At 38.9% G+C, this 23,176-nt stretch overlaps 4 protein-coding genes, 1 long non-coding RNA gene and 1 pseudogene across 6 annotated transcripts in view; 3 read left to right on the top strand and 3 right to left on the bottom strand.

Moving 5' to 3' along the window:
• Nucleotides 1–23,176, top strand: part of LOC124312357 (collagen alpha-1(I) chain-like) — a 1,404,094-nt gene that overhangs the window by 1,094,583 nt on the left and 286,335 nt on the right. The window lies entirely within an intron of this gene.
• On the bottom strand, nucleotides 101–1,048 carry LOC124312500 (40S ribosomal protein S19-like). Of its 2 annotated transcripts, none has more exons than XM_046777030.1 (4): nucleotides 956–1,048; nucleotides 660–730; nucleotides 425–594; nucleotides 101–364 (listed from the first exon to the last, which is right to left on the bottom strand). In XM_046777030.1, the coding sequence occupies exons 2-4, from the start codon at nucleotides 728–730 to the stop codon at nucleotides 174–176; spliced, it is 432 nt and encodes a 143-aa protein (XP_046632986.1). In that variant the 5' UTR covers nucleotides 956–1,048; the 3' UTR covers nucleotides 101–173. The 2 variants fall into 2 exon arrangements, with proteins under 2 accessions (XP_046632986.1, XP_046632987.1); XM_046777031.1 differs by having other exon boundaries at nucleotides 916–1,003.
• LOC124312294 (integrator complex subunit 7-like) lies at nucleotides 1,269–4,889 on the top strand. Its single transcript, XM_046776765.1, has 9 exons — nucleotides 1,269–1,460; nucleotides 1,571–1,700; nucleotides 1,770–1,893; nucleotides 1,954–2,596; nucleotides 2,659–3,253; nucleotides 3,320–4,058; nucleotides 4,124–4,222; nucleotides 4,287–4,478; nucleotides 4,540–4,889. Exons 1-9 carry the CDS (start codon nucleotides 1,367–1,369, stop codon nucleotides 4,810–4,812), a joined length of 2,889 nt encoding a protein of 962 aa, XP_046632721.1. The 5' UTR covers nucleotides 1,269–1,366; the 3' UTR covers nucleotides 4,813–4,889.
• Nucleotides 4,918–5,604, bottom strand: LOC124312581. The gene is made up of 2 exons (XR_006910575.1): nucleotides 5,478–5,604; nucleotides 4,918–5,406 (listed from the first exon to the last, which is right to left on the bottom strand). It is a non-coding gene; the product is annotated as an uncharacterized LOC124312581 (long non-coding RNA).
• Nucleotides 6,997–8,874, bottom strand: LOC124310691 (annotated as a pseudogene).
• LOC124310690 (EH domain-containing and endocytosis protein 1-like) lies at nucleotides 10,719–13,558 on the top strand. The gene is made up of 3 exons (XM_046774648.1): nucleotides 10,719–11,014; nucleotides 11,086–11,134; nucleotides 12,662–13,558. Exons 1-3 carry the CDS (start codon nucleotides 10,719–10,721, stop codon nucleotides 13,556–13,558), a joined length of 1,242 nt encoding a protein of 413 aa, XP_046630604.1.

Here is a 23,176-nt window from a genome sequence, read left to right as displayed (position 1 = left end):
CATCCAATTAAAGTAAAAACCATTAATTGATTTCTTCAAGTTTGATAAGATTTGGAATAGAAATCAAGTGCTGTCTAAAAAGGGGAAAATAACTGCTTGGTTTAAGTGCATCACCCGTTTATTCAAGGGACACAGCGCAGATGGTATGACACGATTGGATCTTTTTTCACATTTCACGCCTTGGCCGACTTGATCTGGGATGCAATTCTGTCCAAATCGCGGAATCCTTGAGAGGTGAGACGGCGACCACCATTGGCGTCCTTCTCAACCAACTTGATGGCTTCGAGGGCCTGCAACACCTTACGGGCGACTGAGCCGGAACTGCCGCAGAAATGGGATGGCCTCACACCATTGTTTTTGTGTCCTGCAAAAATATTTCATTGAGCAAATCATCCTTTCAGATCTTTGATGGTTTCAATCATACCTCCATAGATTCTCTTGACGGTCTTGACTCCGATGGGAGACCTGATGTAGATGTGCCTGGCCAGAGATGCCATACGGATGAGGAACCAATCTTCATCAAAAGGTGCCAACTCCTTGAAGACGGCAGTTTTAACAAGGTCAGCCCATTCTGGTACCTTCACTTTGCCAGACCTGATAAAACCGAACATCAACATAAGTACACTCAGCAGCAAAGTTTGATTTCTGACTTAACTCACTTTTTAAAGAAGGCAGCCAAGGCCCTGACAAACTTGTGTTGGTCGACGTCTTTGACAGAGACTGATTTCATCTGAAAAGATACAAGAAAAGAGAAGATACCGTTAACGACTTGTCAATTGCTAGGGAAAGTCACATGTAGAGCGATGTTGGTAAAGAATTGCCAAAAGATAATGAAAATGACGCCACATGCAAAACTTTTTAAAACTATAAATTACAGATATAGATGTTAGATTAATTTGTAAAAAGAAATAGTACTTTATTCTAATTGTAACACTGAAAAATGTGGAAACTTCACCTTCGATGATGGCTGGCTGCGAACGATTTTTTTGCCGAAAGAGGAACTCTAGTAGCTGCCAACTGCCGATGAAACCCCTGATGCTCGATCCCTAAACACAAAAGAAGGAGCAATTTTTAGGAATTTCTTTGCAGTTAAAAGATGATTTTAATTGAAAACTCAAATCTATGAGTTGCAATATTTAAGAATTTTTATTTTAACATAGATTGTTTATGTTTTTTCAATTGGAATCGAATAATTCCAATGTTTTCAATAAATGGAAACTTTGAAGAGAGGATAGCGTGTGGGGTTGCTGATTAGCACTTTGCCGGAATTTAAAGGGGATAGGATGTCAAGAGGGACAACAACATTGAACTTCAAAATATTCGAAGGAAAAGATAGTTTATTCAAGATTTATTTACCGAGGATAAAATGGTTTCCGTTGGTTTGAGAACCGCATTCAATGAACATTTATTTGGAGAACCAGAACAAGATGCAAACACAGCTTTAACAGAGCTAGACAAAGGTAGTTTACATGTTTTAACCTTCTAGCTGACAATTTCCATGATGAAATTTTATTTTGATGTCAATGAAAGCTTTTGTTTATAATTTTCCAAATCTTTATAACATTTTCAGGGTTACGCTCTGTGAGAATTGGTGAACAATGTGAGGCCATTGTTCGTTTCCCTAGACTCTTTGAAAAGTACCCATTTCCGATTCTGATAAATTCAGCCTTACTGAAGCTGGCAGAAGTTTTCAGGACAGGGTATGAATTTAAAAGTGGTAATGTTTGTTTATAATATCCAATCTGTATTTCCAATTTGTCTTTCTTTAGAACAAATTTCCCCAGACTGTGTGTTCTCAGAGTCTGTCAGCAAAGTGAAAAGCATCTAGACAAGATCCTCAATGTGGATGAATTTGTCAAAAGAATATTCACAGTTATTCATTCAAATGATCCAGTACTTTTGAAAATTATTCTAATTTTGAATCAATCGATATTAATTCTGTTTTATGGTTAGATTGCAAGATCTCTGGCACTGAGAACTTTGGGGAGTATGGCAATTATTATTTCTGATCGGAAATCAGTGCATCACAGCATTCGCGACAGTTTGGACTCGCACGATGCTGTCGAGTTAGAGGCAGCCATTTACGCCGCATCCAAGTTTGCCGCACAGTCTCGAACCTTTTCCGTCAACATGTGCAGTAAAATTGCCGAGATGATTCAGGGACTGGCCACACCTGTAAATATCAAGCTCAAGCTCATCCCCATCTTGCAGTACATGCACCATGATGCTCACACGGCCGCCATGGTTCGTCGTTTGTGCGCACAGCTCTTGCCCAGCTATCCGGCCCAAAATTTCGTCTGTGTGACCCTACACACACTGACGCTGCTGGCTAGTGAAACTCTGGTCGAAATCCCTCAACAGCTACTCCTGCTTCTTGAATATTTGTGCGATTCCAGGAGAGGTGTCCAGGCTCAAGTTTTGTCTGACTTGAAAATTTTGGCTGTCAAAGGTGCTCATCTGTGGACTACGTCCAACGTGGATGGCCTCATTGACCTACTGCTAGATCAGCCTCACCTAGAATTGCAGAGAAGAACGCTGGATGTTCTAGTCACACTAGCAATGGCTGAAGCTGCCAACTGTTTTATCCTCAAAGCTGGTAATTCAGTTTTTAAAAATCAAGATACCTTTTTGTCGATTTCATCCAGTAATTTTTATTAGATACAAAGTTGCACTTGATTTGGAATCAGTGCTGCTACAGTTGCGACCGGTCTGTTGCAGCGAAAGCAGTTCAGCTACTTGTCCAACTAGTAGTTATATCTAGCAAACAAGATTCGTTGTCGTCTTCAGTGCCCGATTTAAGCCAAGACGCTGCCCTTGCTGTCGAATCGCTTATATTAGGACTCTGCTTGGCGGGAAAGACCGAAGAGAGGGAACTGAAGATTGCGTTGACATCAGCCGTCCAGCTGAGTCGCGTTGCCGGACCAGAAATCAGCGCCACCATCATTGATTGCCTCACTCGCCTTTCGCTTCAATCTTCCGGTTCCACGTTAGTCCTGCTGTGCCAGGCCCTGGCTGCCATCGGAGACACCCAACCGTCCGCCATTGTACCAGCATTGGTCGACATCATGTCAATGCTCAAGAAACTCACCGTTCAAAGCGATCAAGAGTTATTGGCAATTCCTTTGCTGTGCGTTCTCATGTTCCAGACGCACGCCTCTCATTGTTGGTCTCAACAGGCCAGCGAAGTCGTCCACGAAGCCATCTTCAGGGTTGACTTGTGGGTGGCTTTCCGTATCGCCCGCTCTGCCACAAGGTATCAATTCCTTGCTTTCAATTTTATCAATCCAGTCGATAATTAATTTCTTATTTGGTTGTTTAGATACGGCCACCATTCGATTGCCCACAAGATTCTGGATCGCTTGTTGGGCCACATTTCGACGGAGCATCTCTACTTTTGGATTCAGGGATTGCGCGATTTCACCCTGGCCGAATCTCACCTGAGCACGGGACCCCCCGATGGTGCAGCCGTTTCTCTCATGGAAAGATTAGTGTTGGCCTCGAAGCTTTATCTTCAAGGATTGTCTTCACTGAAGGCAGCCACTAGTCCGACCCGCGTTCTTCAGTTTCAAGCCGAATTCGGCCGGTTGCGAGTCGAATTCCTGTCGGCGTGCTCTCAACTGGTCCAGGCTTGTCGAACGCTTCAGACAGCCCCGCCACCGGCCATCGCTCACGCCGTAGCGGCTGCCACTCGAGACGAACTGCAGCGCTGCGGTCGAATTACTCACCAGCTGAGGAAGTCGGTGGTGGTGCTCCGTCAGGTGGCCGAAGCCCTGTCCAAGCTGGGACAGAGCGCCTTCGACGCCGACCAGGAGAGCCTCACGAATTTGCAGCTGCAGAAGCAAATGGCCTTGATCTTGGCCCAGACGGTCGAGTCCACCTGCCTCCGGGCGTCTCAGCAAGGCGTGATGACGGTCGAAGACGATTTGCCCATGATCAACAAGACGGTTCAAGCGGATCACGTCGCTGTGAGGAGTATGGCCACTCGATGCGCTGATGCCGTCGATCTCGTAAGACGTTTCCGCGATGGCAACCCTGATTTGAAACTTATTAATCACTTGGTATGATTCTTTTCCCTAATCCGTTATAATATTTAAAATGTAATTATTCTTCTTAAATCTGTTAGAATGTTGGATGCATCTTGGATTGCTTGAAGTTACTCATAGAAACACCTCTTTGTTTCCCGCGGTTCATGTTCCAGACTCTGCAGACCACTTCCATCAAGGTAAAGTGAATTATAATAAGATTCGTAACTTGATATTTGAACTTGATTATTGAATACTAAACAGTTGGCGGTGAGCCCTCAGCCGAGAGTGGCCGGAGAGGCGATAACGACAACCATTGGCTCGCAGTTGGCCGTTAAGGTGGAAGGTATTGTCCAGGTTACTTCCAGCCCGCGATATTTTGGACGGAGAGTACGTGCCGTTCAAGTGACAATTCAATCGAATCCTGCTAACCCGACAGTCGGTTCGGATGGCAAGGTACATCATTTTGATCGTTCGATTTTTAACTAAACATTAATGAAATTGAATTTTTTTCTAGCCGATCGAGTCGAGTACGAGTATGAACAAAACAGTTGAGCCGCACAATGATTACTTTTCGGCTCAATTTTTACTAACATTTGCCGCTGCTGGACTGCATCAGGTGTTTGTTGAGACAGCCCTGCTGGACACGTTCGATGCACTGTGGAACGCTGGACCTAAAGCGCAATTATCTGTCAAGACCTTTGAAGAATCGGGTTCATCAAAAACAACATCCAGTAGCTCATCTGCAGCATCCCGTGCCACAGCCACCGCAACTTCATCAAGGAGTTAATTTGACCCACATACTTGCGTCTTACTTATGTTAATTAAATATTTTCCTGCTAAATAAATTGACACAATGTAATACCAGGTTTTAAATAATATTTTTAAACAAATATTGTTATGTAAATGGTATATTACATTTTTGAGCAGCAGGACCCAACATTTAATGACAATTTTACATCCAGAACTCTCAACCCCCAACGATTTCGATTACAGTATTCAAATTTATAACTATGGAATGCTGTTGATGTCATCTCCTCTGGCAATACGATATTTCATGGTCTCATTTGGAAACACTTGGCTGAGTTCCTCCAACAAGTGAGCTTTAAACATTCTGTATGAATCAGTCTTTCCTTTGACTTGTTCATTTTTGTTTTAAGCTTTTTCCATGCAATCTTAGTCGTCGATAGCGATCGACGTAATTGTATTCCACGGAGAGCCAGATGCGTTAGACGCCACCGAGTACCAGCGAGGCTTAAACTAGACTGACCGCGGTGGGCTCGGCCGGGGAAAAGGGACATCTACCGGTCGGCGGGGGAAACCCACAAGACGCGTACATAACACTTTGGTGTACAGCTGAGGGTTTCTGCCTTCATCAATGTACCTATAGGAAAAACAAGAATTCAAATATTGTAGCGTCTCAAAAACAATGTCATTTCCATGTACTTTACTTACTCAAAGACTTCCAGAGGAACATGCACATTTTGGAACTGACCCTTCAGTTTGTCAGTCTCTTGCAGGCCGCCTTGTAAAATTGAGTTTCTACATTGATTATCAAGAAAATAACAGGAAAACACATTAGGATTTAGGATAAAGGATGATTAGTGATTAAATGACGTAGGTCACATGATTTGTCTGACGTCATCCATAGACTACTCTAACTAAAGGACGGAACTCTTCGCCTATCTCGCCGTGTTAAAGCTAGTCGGGTGGGGTATTTTCATGAGATAATTAATGGAAAACATCGAAAAAATGCAGTTTTTTTCGCTAATTCCAACTGTGTTTATAAATCTTAGTAAAAAAAAATAATTAATAAGGTATTCTAATTTTACTTTCAGGAGTAGGGGTAAAAAGACAAAACACCGGTGCCATCTAGCAGCCAAGCACCCTAAGCTCTCAAGAATATATGCCACAAGGTAAAAGAGAGTTAGGCAGCTTTGTCAAAGCAATAAAGATGAGAGAGTGGTGTCTCTTTCTGTAGGTATGCACGAATGGGCATCTGCTTGCAGACTTCCAAGAGCTTAGGAGGTTTGGTTCCTAGATGGCACCGGTGATTTTACTTTTTTTCAAATTTTCCGTAAAGTAATTTGCAATAACTCTGTAACCGTACATTTTAGGTATAGACCTTATTCTGATCTAAAGGTATGGGTAAAGCCGACCCCTTTGCGTCGCGTTGCAGTGTTAAGGGGTGCCGTGAACAGGAGATTTTATTTTGGCTCGCCCCATGTGGCATGGGACTAGGCTTTTCGGGTTAATCGTGCCCGAGGGAAGAAAAGGGAGGAAAGGAAAGTCTGGTCCCCTCTTTTCTTCATTCTTTCCTTTCCACCCTTTCCTTCCCTCGGGCACGATTAACCCGAAAAGCCTAGTCCCATGCCACATGGGGCGAGCCAAAATAAAATCTCCTGTTCACGGCACCCCTTCACACTGCAACGCGACGCAAAGGGGTCGGCTTGACCCATACCTTTGGATCAGAATAAGGTCTATAGCTAGGGACATAAGGTTAAACAATACATATTTTTAAATTTCGATTCCGATTCTCCCGGAAAAAATTTACATGGCCGACATAGGAAAGGCCGAAGAGTCCCGTCCTTTAGTAGTCCATGCGTCATCTGACTTTCGTCAGTTGGTCAGACACATAGCCTACGTAAGTTACGGCCAGTCAACGTACTGTACGTTCGCCCTGCAAGTTTTGGGGAAGCTTCCACCACAAGATAAAGACCACTGGTTGATTCTCTCCATAAGAGAATTAACATGGGCAACTGTAACCAGCATTCTTGCTCCTCCGATTTTCCTGATTCTGTCTTGCTTGTCCTGCCCTCTAGTGTAGGCTACGTTTTCATCCCTACACTCTGCTTAATTCTATTCAATTGCAATGATTCAATTGATTTATCTGCTTTTGCAATTGGCAAACGTCAAAATTAAATACAATATGCCTTCTTAATAAAAAATTTTATGAAAAAATTACCTAGGATTTTTAAACGCCAGCAAAGAATTTTACCAAGACAGAAGGAAAAAAATATTCGTCTGCAACACCCTTCGTAGCCTCAGTGCAGTGACTGATAACGGTTATCACATCTCTGAGTGAAAATTTAATCCTGTAATGTTTAAAATGCCAAACGAACGAAAAATCTACAAAGTAGCCTTTCGACAACAACAATCCTCTTCATTTATCTGCACCACTGTAGCTACTTGACCTGGCTGTATGAGGAGGATGTGGGAATGAACCAGAGAGAGATAATTTACACACCTGGATTGTGGAAAATTTTTGATGAAATTCTGATTAAACAGTCACAATGAACAAGTACTTAAAAAATGCGGATAGCAAGTGTCGTGTTCGTGGCAAGTTCAGTAATACCACAGTCTTCGAGCTAATTTTAAGAAAAAATAAAATTCTTTATAAACGGAAATTACTTGAAATATTTAGGCTCTCATACCTCAGTGAAGAAATTCTCGCTCGGATCGACGGTTGAATTCAAAAAATTACCTATCAACTTTTCCTTACTTAAATCCTTGAAAATCGGACTGGCAATGGAACAATTAACAAAAACCATCATGTGTTTTCTTATGATTTTCTTATGGTTTGAGGGTGCATATGAATCCCAGTTTTTTTTTGTTTCTTATTTTGTAATTCTCAAATAGGTATCTGGTTACCCTTTCTGTAATGTAATCCACGTAACGCCCGCCTTTAGTGGTGCAACATTTATTTGCGAGTGAAATTTGCTGGAACCCATGTTCTGAAGCAGCTACTGCTGTGTCCCATCTTTCATTGACAGCTTCAAACACACACTTAAGTTGAGCTCCAAGGCAATCTACTTTACCCTACACAGAACAATATGGTTAGTTTGTTTCATTTTTCATAAAATGAATCTACAATACCTTCAGACAGAGATCCACATACTCTTTGAAGTTGTTGATAGGAAGAGAATTGTCGTTTAAGTATACATTTACGCCAGGAGTAGAAGCGGCTACTTCAAAAGCACGGCGAGACAGAAGCGCTATTGTGTCCTTATTCAGGGAATCCATTTACCCAAAAACAAGAATGCAATATTTTTACAAAAAAAAATAAAATTTCTTACAGATGATTGTTACTCTAAACTTATCCAAATCAGAGGAGAAAGTAATCTTGGTGTAGTTAGGTCCAGAGTACGGTTCAACTACTGGAGTATCAGAAATAGTCATGTTGTCATTCCAGGTCTGCTTGAATCTTAGGCATAAATCTTTCGATGCTGTTTCCTATTCGAATGCAGTGCTGAAAATATTTCCTTGTTTAGCTCCATAGCAATTGAGACCACCAGTTACTGTTTCTTCTCCATCGTAAAAGTTGAAATCAGGAAGTAATGGGTCAAAGATCATCAAAGGAATGTATGTCTTTTGTTCTTTGTGTTTTACAATAGGAATGCCCTTGCCATTGCAATAGAATTTGATAACTTTTTTAATCCTGTAAGAAAGAGAAACCAAAATATTTAAATATTAATTAACATCAGTAAATGTTTGACAATTTTTATCTTACGGATCAATGTCAATCTTTATGGTGTCCATCTCAGGGTCGCGATCTTTGTTCTTTACAGCGTTAATCGGAATTTCATCAATAATTTTCCACAACCCAGGTGTGTAAATGATCTCTCTCTGGATCATTCCCACACCCTCCTCATACACCCACTTGACATTTTTAAAACAGATCGTTGGTCCAATGTAGAGAGAAGGAATAGAGAGCACGTCCCTTAGAAATTGTTTTTTTTTTCATAATTGTTTCATTGTCAGCAAGTTCATTCACTGCAGCCTCAGATGTGGCAGTCTCTTTGTTCATTTTGGGAAACAAATACTAAGAAAAAAAATCAGTTTGTTGAACTTGGTAGATAACACTAATATAGTCAACAAGAAAAGTTGGTGAGAAATAATATTCGGACCAATTTTTTTGAAACTACCAAAACAGTGATCTTATAAGGCTAACAATGGGTGTTGTCTTTCTCTAGAATCTGCAAATTTGTTCAAGTGTTAAATTAAATTGAATTTAAATTAAATTTCTTTTTGTTCAAATTCGTAAACAATGTTTATGTTTCATGAGTTATTTTCTTTCATATAAAAAAATGTATTTATTTCAAGGCCACGTTACAATCTATATCTGATTTGTACAGGGATAAAATTGCTACTAATTGTGCACCCTCAAACCGTAAAGAAACACATGATGGTTTTTGTTAATTGTTCCATTGTCAGTCAGGATTTCAAGGATTTAAGTAAGGAAAAGTTGATAGGAAATTTTTTGAATTCAACCGTCGAACCAAGCGAGAATTTCTTCACTGAGGTATGAGAGCCTAAATATTTGAAGTAATTTCCCTTTATATAGAATTTTATTTTTTCTTAAAATTAGCTCAAAGACTGCGGTATAACTGAACTTGCCATGAACACGACTCTTGAGTTGCAGTGATAAGAAAATGTTCTCAAGATCCTTGTTGGTGGAAAACTTTCAGCAGATGATATCCGCATTTTTTAAGTACTTGTTCATTGTGACAATAAGAATTTCATCAAAAATTTTCCACAACCCAGGTTTGTAAATGATCTCTCTATGGATCATTCCCACTTCCTCCTCATACACCCACTTGACATTTTTAAAACAGATCGTTGGTCCAATGTAAGGAGAAGGAATAGAGAGCATGTCCCTTAGAAAATTTTTCTACAAAACTTTTTCATTGTAAGCAAGTTCATTCACTGCAGCCTCAGATGTGGCAGCCTCTTTGTTTATTTTGGGAAACAAATACTAAGAAAAAAAATCAGTTTGTTGAACTTGGTAGATTACACTAATATAGTCAACAAGAAAAGTTGGTGAGAAATAATATTCGGACCAATTTTTTCGAACCTACCAAAACAGTGATCTTATAAGGCTAACAATGGGTGTTGTCTTTCTCTAGAATCTGCAAATTTGTTCAAGTGTTAAATTAAATTGAATTTAAATTAAATTTCTTTTTGTTCAAATTCGTAAACAATGGTTATGTTTCGTGGGTTATTTTCTTTCATATAAAAAAATGTATTTATTTCAAGGCCACATTACAATCTATATCTTTATTTGAACAGGGATAAAATTGCTACTACTTGTGCACCCTCAAACCGTAAAGAAACACTTGATGGTTTTTGTTAATTGTTCCATTGTCAGTCAGGATTTCAAGGATTTAAGTAAGGAAAAGTTTATAGGTAATTTTTTGAATTCAACCGTCGATCCGAGCGAGAATTTCTTCACTGAGGTATGAGAGCCTAAATATTTCAAGTAATTTCCGTTTATAAATAATTTTATTTTTTCTTAAAATTAGCTCGAAGACTGTGGTATAACTGAACTTGCCATGAACACGACTCTTGAGTTGCAGTGATAAGAAAACGTTCTCAAGATCCTTGTTGGTGGAAAAATTTCAGCAGATGATATCCGCATTTTTTAAGGACTTGTGCAATGCAAGGTAAAAGATACTGAAATTTGAAGAAACATCACTGTGCCTTGTTATAATTATGTGTGTTTTAATTTTGGACGTTCAGGCCCAACAGCTGGACGTTCAGGCCCACGTAGAAAGTGGGCCTGAAAGCCGGGGCCTGACGGCCGGGGCCTGAACGTCCATGACCCATTATTTCTCACCAACTTTTCTTGTTGACTATATTAGTGTAATCTACCAAGTTCAACAAACTGATTTTTTTTCTTAGTATTTGTTTCCCAAAATGAACAAAGAGACTGCCACATCTGAGGCTGCAGTGAATGAACTTGCTGACAATGAAACAGTTATGAAAAAAAAACTATTTCTAAGGGACGTGCTCTCTATTCCTTCTCTGTACATTGGACCAACGATCTGTTTTAAAAAGGTCAAGTGGGTGTATGAGGAGGATATGGGAATTATCCAGAGAGAGGTCATTTACACACCTGGGTTGTGGAAAATTTTTGATGAAATTCTGATTAACGCTGTAAAGAACAAAGATTGCGACCCTGAGATGGACACCATAAAGATTGACATTGATCCGTAAGATAAAAATTGTCAAACATTTACTGGTGTTAAAAATATTAAAAAATTTTGGTTTCTCCTTCTTACAGGATTAAAAAAGTTATCAAATTCTATTACAATGGCAAGGGCATTCCTATTGTAAAACACGAAAAACAAAAGACATACGATCTTCGATGATCTTTGACCCATTTTACTTCCTGATTTCAACTTTTACGATGGAGAAGAAACAGTAACTGGTGGCCTCAATTGCTATGGAGCTAAACTAGGAAATATTTTCAGCACTTCATTTGAATTGGAAATCATCGAAAGATTTATGCCTAAGATTCAAGCAGACCTGGACTGACAACATGACTATAGCTGAGACTCCAGTAGTTGAACCGTAGGGGAAACTGGAGTATACCGGGACACTGTGTCAAAAGGTACAGTATGGGGAAAAATAGTAGATGTTAATAAAATAAAAAAACTTTTAGTATGTTATTTAAATACGTATAATCTACTTTGGCATGAAATTTGGTTGAGTTTTGTCAATAACTGTATGAGTAACTGACAAAACTAAAAAAAAAACGTTTTTTTTTTTTAGTTATTTTGGTCTCCGTCATCCGTCATCCGGTCTCCGTCACCAAAATTAGAATTTTAGATCAATAAGTTTAGACAGTTTAATGAGCCAAAATAGCCCGGGGACGGAGCACGAAATGAAAAACTGACAGCGGGAAGATTGACAGCAAGAGCCGAGCCAATTCTCATCTCTTATCTGTCATTCACGATTGTAATTATGTTACACACCCGCGCTTGTCACTCATCAGACCCATGATCATACCGTGCAAAATCTGTATAAATACTCCCCGATCTGTAGCAATAAGTGAGAGTTCTCTCAGCTCTCCTTCAAGCTCCAGAGTAAGATCACCCTTCTCATACTTTCTATTGTGTACTTGTATACTCTTATATGTGCTGTAGACTAATACATGGCTAGCGAGTAAGCTCTCTACAATTGGAGGTCCCAACGAGACTGAACGCTTTTAGACTTAAGTCATTCTGAAAAAGATTGAACGCTTTTAGATTTAAGTCAGTCAAACGTTGGTAGACTAACAGTGGAGACTTTCTTGCTGTCTGTATTTTTCCGGTGCATGCGTGTACTTGTGCTCGTGAACATAAAATTGTATTCAACGAGTGGAAATCTCTAACATCTTTTGGAGGTAAGCGGATGCCTGATTCTTTGAGCAATCCTGAGACTTCTCTCAACTCTTTTTTTACCACCTTATACCTTCAGACGAAAACCTACCTTCCACATATTCCCCATTAGAAACTTTCGAACATTCCCCAAGTACTCCAATATAAGACCTTTCAGTTAATACAGCCCGAAATAATTTCCTAACAAATTGGAAGGCATCAGTAGAAATCGAATCTTCCTACTTAACCGAAATAAGTAGAACCCACCAAACATCATCCGTACGCAAACTAATTTCTCAGTTGGAAGAAGAGAAAAAGAAAACACACAAGGCTACTAATAATATTTTAAATCAATACCTCTATCTTATCGTTAAGGACAAACTCGAGTCCACAGTAAATCCAGACACCATAAGGGAAACAACTAAGAGCCTAAAAGAATATATTGTGTTACTAAGAGGAGACGAAAAAAGTGTAAACCCCTTGGTACAACAATTACAGATCGTTCACAGAAAACAGCGCGAATTCAACACAGAATTAATAACGGTACTAACAAGAGAAGCCCTCTTACAACAAGCAGGACTCCAAAAATCCCATACTGAATTAATTAAAGAAAAAGAGAAAGTAGACAAAAAGTGGAAAGCCGCTGAGGAAAAACTTATAGAGCAACGAGATGATGTCAATAAATTAGACCAACTTAAAAAAGATAACGCCACTAATTTAAAACTTTTAGACGATTCCCAGAATCACGTAGAGACATTGCAACAGCAACTTAGAGAAGCAGAAAATTATAACGCCAACGGCAACCAGACAGTAAAAGACCTTGAAGAAAAGATTAAAATCCTTGAATCTGATGAAAACACAACTGCAAAAGATAACGAATTTCAACTTAAGAAAACATTAGATATAAAAGAGAAACACATTTCTGTAGTAGAAGCAAATAGCTTAGAAGCCAATAATACACTCGAATCCGAAAAGGAACAATTAGAAAATAATTTGACCGCAGGTCGAAAACACATAGAGACCCTCAGCAATCAAATCACTGCACTCAAACGTGAAAAGGAATTAGGAAAACAATTAATTACCCAGATTACCCAAACAAAAGAAAAAAACCATAATAATTACGTTACCGCCACATTACAAATTAAAAAATACGAAGAAGAAATAATAGACCTAAAAGACGATAAAGAACATCTAGAAAATAGGATATCCAATCTCGAAGAACGCAATAAAGACTTAAAAGACAGGGAAAAAGCTTATCACGAGGCCGAAGATCAGTACGAAAGGAATTTTCAGGAGATCGCAGAAAAAACTTTCGAGACAACAAAATTTATAGACGAATTACAAAGCTTCACAGGACGAGACTCAGTAGATAAATCATTATTCTCTATCATTTAACTCGATACAGAAAAAGCAGATATTATTAAGAACCTACAAGAAATCATAGATAACCTTACAGCACAAAATAATAGCCAAGCGACGACAATCTTTAAACTACAAAAACGTAATACGACACTAAAAAAGAACCGCAGAGTCAGTATTTCAAACATGGGAGCAGGTGCAGGAACAAGTCAAAATGGAGACGATGATGCAAACAAAACAAAAACCACATTGACACCCCCACATGATACCACTATATTAGATAATGTCACAAAACCTATAGTAAAAGTATTAGGCGAACTCTTTTCCAGGGAAGACAAAAAATCAATTCCAACTTTTAAGGGAAAAAGTACCGATAAATTTATCACCGAATGGTTAAAAACAGCAGCATGTCCAAAAGATACGTTTCTTTTCAGATCGTCCTAAAGGAGAAGCTTTAGAATGGCACGATAATTATGCGGAAGAGCAAGGCGACTTTATTAATTATATAGACTGGAAATGCGAAATAATTGAAAGATTTCAGGATTCATACGACCTAGCAGCCCTTCGAAAGAAATTTAACAAACTAAAACAGAAACCGGGAGAGAATTGTAGAACATTTGTTTCCAGGCTAACTAGCCTTTATGATAGCCTAGAAGGGAAATTAGATAAATTAGACGAGAAAAACAAAACAGATGTAGAAGATGCACTCCTCAGTACAGTTAAGAAAATGTGAACCGATATTAAAATCAAAACTTTACTCCAAGGAATATTACCCAAGATAAAAGCAGAATTATATTTGCGAATGCCAGAAGATTTTAACAATTTCGATCAGTTATGTAAACAACTATTTATTTCGGAACAAATTTTACAAGATAAAAAAACTAACGAGGATAAAGAAATAACGGCAGTCATCGCTGGTATTACACATCACGAAAAACAACAGGATGACGAAATAACTCAACAAAAATCAGAAATTGAAATAATTAAAAAAGAATTGACAGAGTTAGGAAACGTAACTAAAAGACGACAATCCTCACAAGAAAATATAGCCACTATTGGCGCAGTTGACCACTACGGTTCTAGACGAGCAGAATCCGCGGACCGACGTCCGAGACAGGACGACTCTCGAGTACACTTCAATAGACCCCCACAGGGACAAACACACACCCGAAACCAGCAAAATCCAAATGAAGGATATAGCCGAGAGAGAGATCACAGCTACTCCCGTAGCAGGGAACAAAGTCCAACCGGCTATAGGGATAACTACCCAAGCGACAACAGACGTTCATACTCGGGAAGAAACGAACAGAGATACCAAAATAACAGCTACAGAGACCCACGCAGACCTAATAATTATAATCCGAGATTTAATCGCCCAAACCCTAATTACGGCAACCAACGCAACGGGTACAACGACGCACCACAACCGTGGCCCACAGTACAAAACAATAACGCATATAGTAATAGATCAGCACCCACCAATCAGCAGTCAGCCCCGAGAGATATTGTATGCTACAATTGCAATAAGAGAGAACACATCGCTAGAGAATGCTGGACAGATATGGCTCGTATCAACGACCCGTCACGTCGCAATTAGATAAATTTGGAAGATGTAGCAATAAACTCTCTCCTAGCCCTCCATAATCTGACTACGCCTGTCCCAGCCATAATACCCCCACTCCTTAAAATCCCCATTTTAATCTTTAATATTCAAGCAAAAGGATTGATAGACACCGGCACTGCCACCAGTCTATTTTCTTCGGAAGTCTTATTTCGACTCCGAGATCAAAACATAAATAAAAATTACTTAACAATGAAAAACCCCAGTAAACGAAAAAAAAAGAAATCGAGCATTTAGGATACACTTGCACAAGAGAGGGAATAACCCGAAATAGTAATAAAATCGATTGCGTAAAAATTATCCGGAACTGACAAACCAAAAAGAATTAGGGTCATTTTAGGCTTTGCAGGCTACTACCGAAAATTCGTCCGTACATTTACAGAAATAGCACACCCCTAACGGCACTCCAGAAAAAGACAGCAAAATAGAAATGAGAGGAAGAGGCAAGGGGCCCCTTTTATTGTATTAAACAACGCTTAGTGTCTAGGCCTATCCTGAGCTATCCAGATTTCACGCGCGAATTTATCATCTATACTGATGCATCAGGATATGGCATAGGGGCGGTGTTGGCACAAATACAACCTTTTCCTCCCACAGAGACAACAGATGGGACCGACGAAACGAGTACCCAAGAGATGGGCGACAGAGAAGTTGTAATAGCGTAACCTCGAGAAGAAAAAAAAAAGAAGCAGAACGATCGACAACTGAAATAGAGTGTCCAACGAAAAGATAAATATTGTAAGACATTAATAGAGAAAATAGGTACAGAAACCAGCCAAAGGGCTGACGATAAAGTTGAAAGAGAAGTTAGAAAAAGAAGCAAGCCAAAGGGCTGATAACCAGTAAATATTAACCGACCATAGGGCCAGGACCCGAAAAAACGTTAAAGACGAAAATAATGATAAAAGGAATTTGAGAAACGAGGCCGATACGATAAGAGGGGATCAAAAGAAAATAAAGCGATATAGATACAGTACCCACCAAACTATTAGGTACACCCCCCTATTTTCAATGCATTCTTATGGCACTACGTGTCCTAGAAAAAATGCAATAACTCTTGAACCGCTTGGGCTAGATTTTTTTCCTTTTGGCCCTGAGTAGATCTAATGATGATCTACATTTTTTCTACACATGAAGTTGTCGTAGGATTAACCCCCACGGCGCTACGGTATCGTTCAGTTTATTAGGTACACCCGTTTTCCCCCCATATGCGCCGTGTTAAATACGGCGTTTTCAAAAATTTACAAAAAATACTAAAAATCAAGCTAAAATCTTTTTCTTTGTGCCAAAAGATGCAGAATTCTTCACTCTATACGAATATAAAGAATAATTTACAATCAAACCAACTCAGAGAACCCTTCCCTATACCTCAAAGTTTTCCACTTCAAAATTTGTACTTTTTTCAACAAACTTGCACTTTCGCCAGCAGAGGGCGCCCAATTTCGCCAAATTTTGAAGTGGAAAACTTTGAGGTATAAATGTAAATCATAAAAAAAATGTAGATCATCATTAGATCTACTCAGGGCCAAAAGGAAAAAAATCTAGCCCAAGCGGTTCAAGAGTTATTGCATTTTTCTAGGACACGTAGTGCCATAAGAATGCATTGAAAATAGGGGGGTGTACCTAATAGTTTGGTGGGTACTGTATAACGAGGACGAAGAAATAATTGACATAAATAACAGATTAATTGTACCACTTGTTAAAAAAAATGAAGTTTTAGAGGAAAACCACGATCACATGTTAGCCGGACATTTAGGTATAGCCGGAGCTTAAGCCAAAAATCAAGAGACGATCCATCGATACTTTTAAAAAAACTAGGATTTTGAACTGCAAGAATTATCATTTTTTTTTCTACGATTATTCATGGCATGCAAAATAGCAACACGCATTAAAAAAATCAAATGCGACGTAAAATGCGCAAGGCGAAAAATAAAAAACGGGATTCCCAGATAGAAGAATAAAATATTAGCTCCAATATTAACTCCACCTTACACCCAAGAGCCCTTTTACAACCCAACGTAAATCATGGAGCCCACGGCGGTACGGGAATACGCCCCACTGCCATTGGAATCAAGGGCAATAGTAAATATCCAACAAAGCGCAGCCGTTATACATCATCACGGACTAACGACAGAAAGCAAGTACCCAACAAAACAAAAAGAAATAAGTAATAGCGAGAAAATCTATCCCTCACTACCAACCAAGTTAACAAACTTCATCCCTTACCTGAAACTTAATCAAATATAATAAAAAGCAATGGAAAGCCAATAATAAAAAAACATTACATTTAGGAAAACAATAGGGTTGGTGCATGAATAAGGGATTTGATTGAAAAAAATATCATCAGAATCAGTTTTTCACGCTGATTCTCATGGTATTTTTTTATATTTTTAAAATAATTTCTTCAGAGCGTAATCTGTGTTCAAAGTACAGTTAGGCTCCTCCCACTTCAAAACGGACCCCCCGCCATTTTTCCTTAAAATGGGATGAAGTTTGCTCTTTTTCCACCCTTTTCACCCTTTTTCGTGCTGCCTATACCCCCTCTTTTGCCCTTAGGGTCGCAAGGCGAAAGACGAAAAGGGTGAAAAGGGGGAAACTTCATCCCATTTCAAGGACCGCCCACCAAAAATGGCGTGGGGTCCGTTTTAAAATGGGGGGAGCTAATCTCAACTTTGAAGTGAGATTACGGGGGGATATCATTATTTTAAAAATATAAAAAAAATACCATGAGAATCAGCGTGAAAAACTGATTCTAATGGTATTTTTTTCAAACGAATCCCTTATTCATGCACCAACCCTATTAACGATAAAATCAAATAATAAAAAAAGCATTATACTAGCGAAAAGAAATTATTTTACTAACTTTAAAAACCTAATAAAAAAAACCACTAGAAAAGAAATACCCACTTAAGAAAAAAACCCACTTAAAAAGAAAAAACCCACTTAAATAAAAATAAAAACCCCTTAAAAAAGAATAACCTACTTAAAAAAGAATAACCCACTTCAATTAAAAGATACCCCATTTAAAACAAATAAAAAGCATACTACAAAAAAAACCCCACTTAAAATAAAAAACGCACTTAAAATAAAAAAAATAACCCCTTAAAAAAATTAACGATTTCTAAAAAAATACCCACATAGAAAAAAACCCACTTAAAAAACGCATTTACAAAAAAAATCCCACTTTAAAAAAAACAGCGCACTAAAAATAAATAAGTAGCATATAATAAATAAAACAAAAAAAAAATTTTACTAAATACTTCGTTCAGTTGAGTAGACAGCACATGTCAGAAGGCTAAAAGAAAGTAGATAGCCTACGTCACTCAAATTTACTATCGCTAAGGGCAAATCAAAAGGAGAAAACAGTTTTTTCAACATTTCAAAGTAGCAAAATAAAAACGATTAAAACCAACACACACTACAAAAAATACTCAGTCAAGCATTACAATTCACCAAACACACATCCCAAAAGTGCACAATGGTACCAGTAACAACTCCACCAAATTCAAATCCCGATTTATCGGAAAAAAATAGTGCTACGACTGAAGAGTTATTTGTGCAAATTGACCGAGAAATTAATGGTTCACAAGACGAGTTTGGAAGCAGTGCCCTCATAATCGATGAAAGCGGAAAAGATGACAACAATGCGCTAGCAAAAGATAGCGTTGACCCACTCGAGACGCCTAGGACAGCCAGAAATCAACCACCTTTCACCGTAAATTGCCCGAAGAAAGCAGCAGCCGAGATTACTACTAATGTATGTACAGAACCAACTCAAAAATCTTGCATAAACTGTATGCTAAAAGCATACGCAGCCCAAACGGCTTGCAAATCAGAGCAAATCGAAGAAGAAATTGTAATAATTACGGAATTACAAAATAATACCGTTACGTTACGTTTTACACTACCCGTGGCCTTAAACCTCGCGTCAAAGAAGTAAAGGCACAAGAGAAAATTAAAACAACACAAAACAAAAAAAATATATAATAATAACATAACGTAGTAAAGAAAATATACATAAACTTTTTATTAATCCAGAAAATAAATTCGTCAAAAATATATTTAAAAAAAGCAGTTTGCAAAGCCGTGAAGACCGCTTCAGTCCCCGCAATTTGATTGGTTGATGGAATGCCATCATGACAGCTGATCGCTATTATATGGACGCGATCGATGCCCCATGAGTTGGTAGAAGATGTTCGAAGACGGTTTCTTCTTGTATGCAGTGATACATGTCAGCCCGGTGACGACTCCGGGATGACTCGTCCCTCATTAAATAACAACGGATAAGCTGTGCCCTCAAAAGAAGACGCGGCTCGTAGACCCGCATAAAGTCATCAATGCGGCCCGACTCTTCCATCTGCCACCGGACGTCGCGGATCGACAAGCGGAATTCATATGGTGCAGCGAATATCTCAGAATCGGGTCTGATGAAAGGAAAAGAGATCACGATACTTCGCGTAGCCGGGATAACGGCTTAACAAAAACAACAAATATTAAGAAAAATTGGAAACATCACGATGTCTACTTAAGGACTACTTAATATACATAAAAAAAACAATAATCAATTACAATAAAAAAATTTTTTTTGCTTACTCGTAATAATAGTCGAGTAAATCGACGCATTGAAAAACGCAATCAGGGACACTTTCCACGTCAACATCGGGAAAAATTGCCTGACCAAAAAAACAAGTGGAAGAAAAACACACGTTGTCGGGGAAACAAAGGGAGCCACTTGGTTACCCCTTCGGACATCGGCGCAGTGGCAAACCCAGTTAAAACAAGGCGCACAGTTTTTTTTACTCTGTCTTAATTTTGAACAACGTCTTCAAAGTTTAATTGATGACCCATCTTGACGAAAGAAGTGGAGACACTAAAAAAAATATTGGCGAAACTACGAGTATCGACAATTTTCCTTCCCATTCATTTTTCCTTTATTGATTTTATTCCTTTCCCTTTTATTTTTTTCGCTTGGTAAAAAGAAAAATATGATAGAAATCGGGACTTTACGTATCACAACTACCCCCCACCGGATTCGACTTGGACGGCTGTCAAGACCTGTCACTCCCGGTCGCCGCGGGGGGGGGGGGGGGAGGGGAACAATCCAAAACAAATATTTGTTCTCCCTATATATGTTTTCTCTATACCTTATTATTAGGGAACTAATTCTTTCCCTCAGAAAAGGGGAAGGATACAGAGCCCACACACACTGGAAGATGATATTGTTTTTAATGCTTTTAGTTGTGTCTCGTACGGTTTCTCCGTATGGTAAACTTTAAGTAACAATATAACTCTCTAGGGTTGTTTCTTTCCACAAGTAAACTTCATACAAATCACGCTTGTAACAAGTGCGATTGCAAAATACAACTCGGCGTGAGTAGGCCGCGTTTAAAAGAGTTATGTGAAGCTGGTATTCCCTTGGGTTGTTAATTGGGTATACGATTTTGGGTGCTCGTCCTTGGAAGTCTGGGCGTTGATAATTACATGGAAGTGGTGTCTCAATAGGTAAAGAATCAGTAATTAAAATTTCCCTAGCGAAACCGGAAGATACTAGGTACATATAGGTGTTTGTCTTGCCGTCATTTGGGTCATAAAGGGCGAAACGTTCAATTTCACGACGCAATGGTTGCGTGGATGTTTGTTTTTGTTCTTCGAAAAGCATATCCCGTAAAAGCGGGTTGTTGCTCTTTTCGATTTGCGTCGTCAGTCGCTTGAGGACTGGAATAGTTTCTTCCGGTGAACGCTTTCGTTTTCCTATTATTACTGTTACCGTTGTTTCAATCCGCATTTTGTGGTGAACAAAAAGGTCTTTGATTTCGCCGTCCGTAATATATTCATAGGCAAAATGCCCTGTTGAATCTGCTACGTCGTCGACAGCTCCATTTGCTAATAGTATTTTAACAATTTCTATCCGTGATTCAAGAACTGCCACATGTAAAGCTGTCCTTTGTTCGTGTGTGGACGTTTGGCTTACATCGATTCCATTTTGCCCTTCGCACGCAATTTCGTCATTGTTGTACCTTGCGGCATAATGTAGTATTGTTTCTCCGTTTGCTGAAAGTTGGTGTTCAGTTGTATTTCTCCATAGAATGGCTAATACGTCCGGACTACTGAAAGCTATTGCGACTAACATTGGGGTTTCACCAATCTCGTTAAACTGAGTTAGGTCTGCGTTATATGAAATTTCAATTTTACATAGTAGGGTGTCGTTAAGCTCTGCGGCTCTGTGCAAAATGGTTCTACCGTCTTCTTTAATATTGACGTCGGCTCCATTAAATAGGAGTAGCTCAGTAATATCATACTTTTTACTTAAGACACTTCCGTAAAGAAATGTTTTTCCGTCTCCAAATAAAACATTCAAGAAGTTATTGGTGCCTTCGGGTCTTGGGTAGCCGATTCGTTTTCTCAAAAAAGTTCTTAAATGCTCACGTGGTGCATTGATCATCGAAAACGAAACGCTATTGTTTTGTAAATCTGTGATGGCGACAATCTCTTCTCTTATCTGCTGCGACCTGTCTGCTAATGGGAGACGTCGACCACGTCCTTATTGACATCCGTCTAATGATAGCGGCCTTATTATTTATGTTTGTTTTCTTTATTGCCTCTCTCCTTTTTTTTATATAATTTTTGTCTTGTGTTTTGATTTTTTTTTTTAATGAATTATTTTTCCTTGGGATACTCAATAAAAGGTTAGGCATATATTTTTCTTCGCTTTGTTATTATCAATATCATTTCTTCCTTCTTGAGGTTGTTTTGTTTAAGTTCTCTTCGTGCCTTTACCTCATTGGCGCCCGATTAAGAAAAGAAACTGTTTTTCCTAGTCATAATACATGGCTAGCAAATAAGTTTATTTACAATTGCGCTACCCACTCATGGGAGGCATTGATCGATTTTAATAGCGATTAGCTTTTATGCTGGTATTCCACCAACGAATCGCGTTTAGGACAACTACATGACTAGATATAATGAGTTTACGGAGGGACTATCCGCCATAAGGTCCCTTGTAAACACCTTTTGGTGATTTTATAAAATTTGAGGCATAGTCCCTCACAGTATATTTAATTACCAAAAAATCGTTAAAGCTAGAACATTCAAAATTGGAACCCTGATTAATAAAAAGACGGGGAACATTTATTAGCTGTCAAAAAAAATGTATTTCTATTTCTTATAACAATTATAATACATTTTCAAATTTTTACATTTTGTTTTCTATTTTTTTACAGTAAAAATAATTATTTCGCAGAAGGGTTTTTACAAAATATATAAAATTATAGTAAAAACAAATCTCATAAAAAAAAATTTCGTGTTGTAATTTGTTCCCGGTAACCCCCCCTTTTTTTCATATCTTGACTCCACTATAGACCTTTTTAAGATTCCTCGGTGTAAGCAGAGCGAAAAGTCGTGCGGCTAGTCGACAAGTGCGCACCATGGCGGGGGATAGCCGTAACTAGCTGCAGACTTGGCTTGATTCTTCGAATCACCTTGTTGTTCCCGGATAGACTTGATGTTGAAATAGCAATTTCCATCTCATGTGGTGAGAAGAGGCTTCGACTTGATACAACCATGTTGCCCTTATTCCTTTACTCGTTCTGTCACATGTAAGTGTTGGAAAGCCTAGCTGGATCTATGTGTCAATTTTGGTATGTTCATTCTCTACACAAATATAGCACAAGTAAGCTGTTAAACTCTTGTATGTATACTTTATTTCAACACTTGACGGGTAAATCGTGCCCGAGGGAAGAATAGGGAGGAAAGGAAAGAATGAAAAAAAGAGGGACCAGACTTTCCTTTCCTCCCTATCCGCCGAACAACAAGGTGATTCGAAGAATCAAGCCAAGTCTGCAGCTAGTTACGGCTATCCCTCGCCATGGTGCGCACTAGTCGACTAGCCGCACGACTTTTCGCTCTGCTTACACCGAGGAATCTTAAAAAGGTCTATAGACCGAAATCCCGGAGCGGCTTTCTAGATCTAAATCCGGAAAAGGCCTTAAAAATATAAAAATATATAATCATGTTTATCTCTGCACGCCGGATTT

The sequence above is a fragment of the Daphnia pulicaria genome, chromosome 8 (genome assembly GCF_021234035.1).
Source record: "Daphnia pulicaria isolate SC F1-1A chromosome 8, SC_F0-13Bv2, whole genome shotgun sequence".
Classification (NCBI taxonomy): Eukaryota; Metazoa; Arthropoda; class Branchiopoda; order Diplostraca; family Daphniidae; genus Daphnia; species Daphnia pulicaria.
The sequence above is the reverse complement of the archived record's forward strand: the minus strand, read 5'-3'. Positions and strand labels throughout refer to the sequence as shown.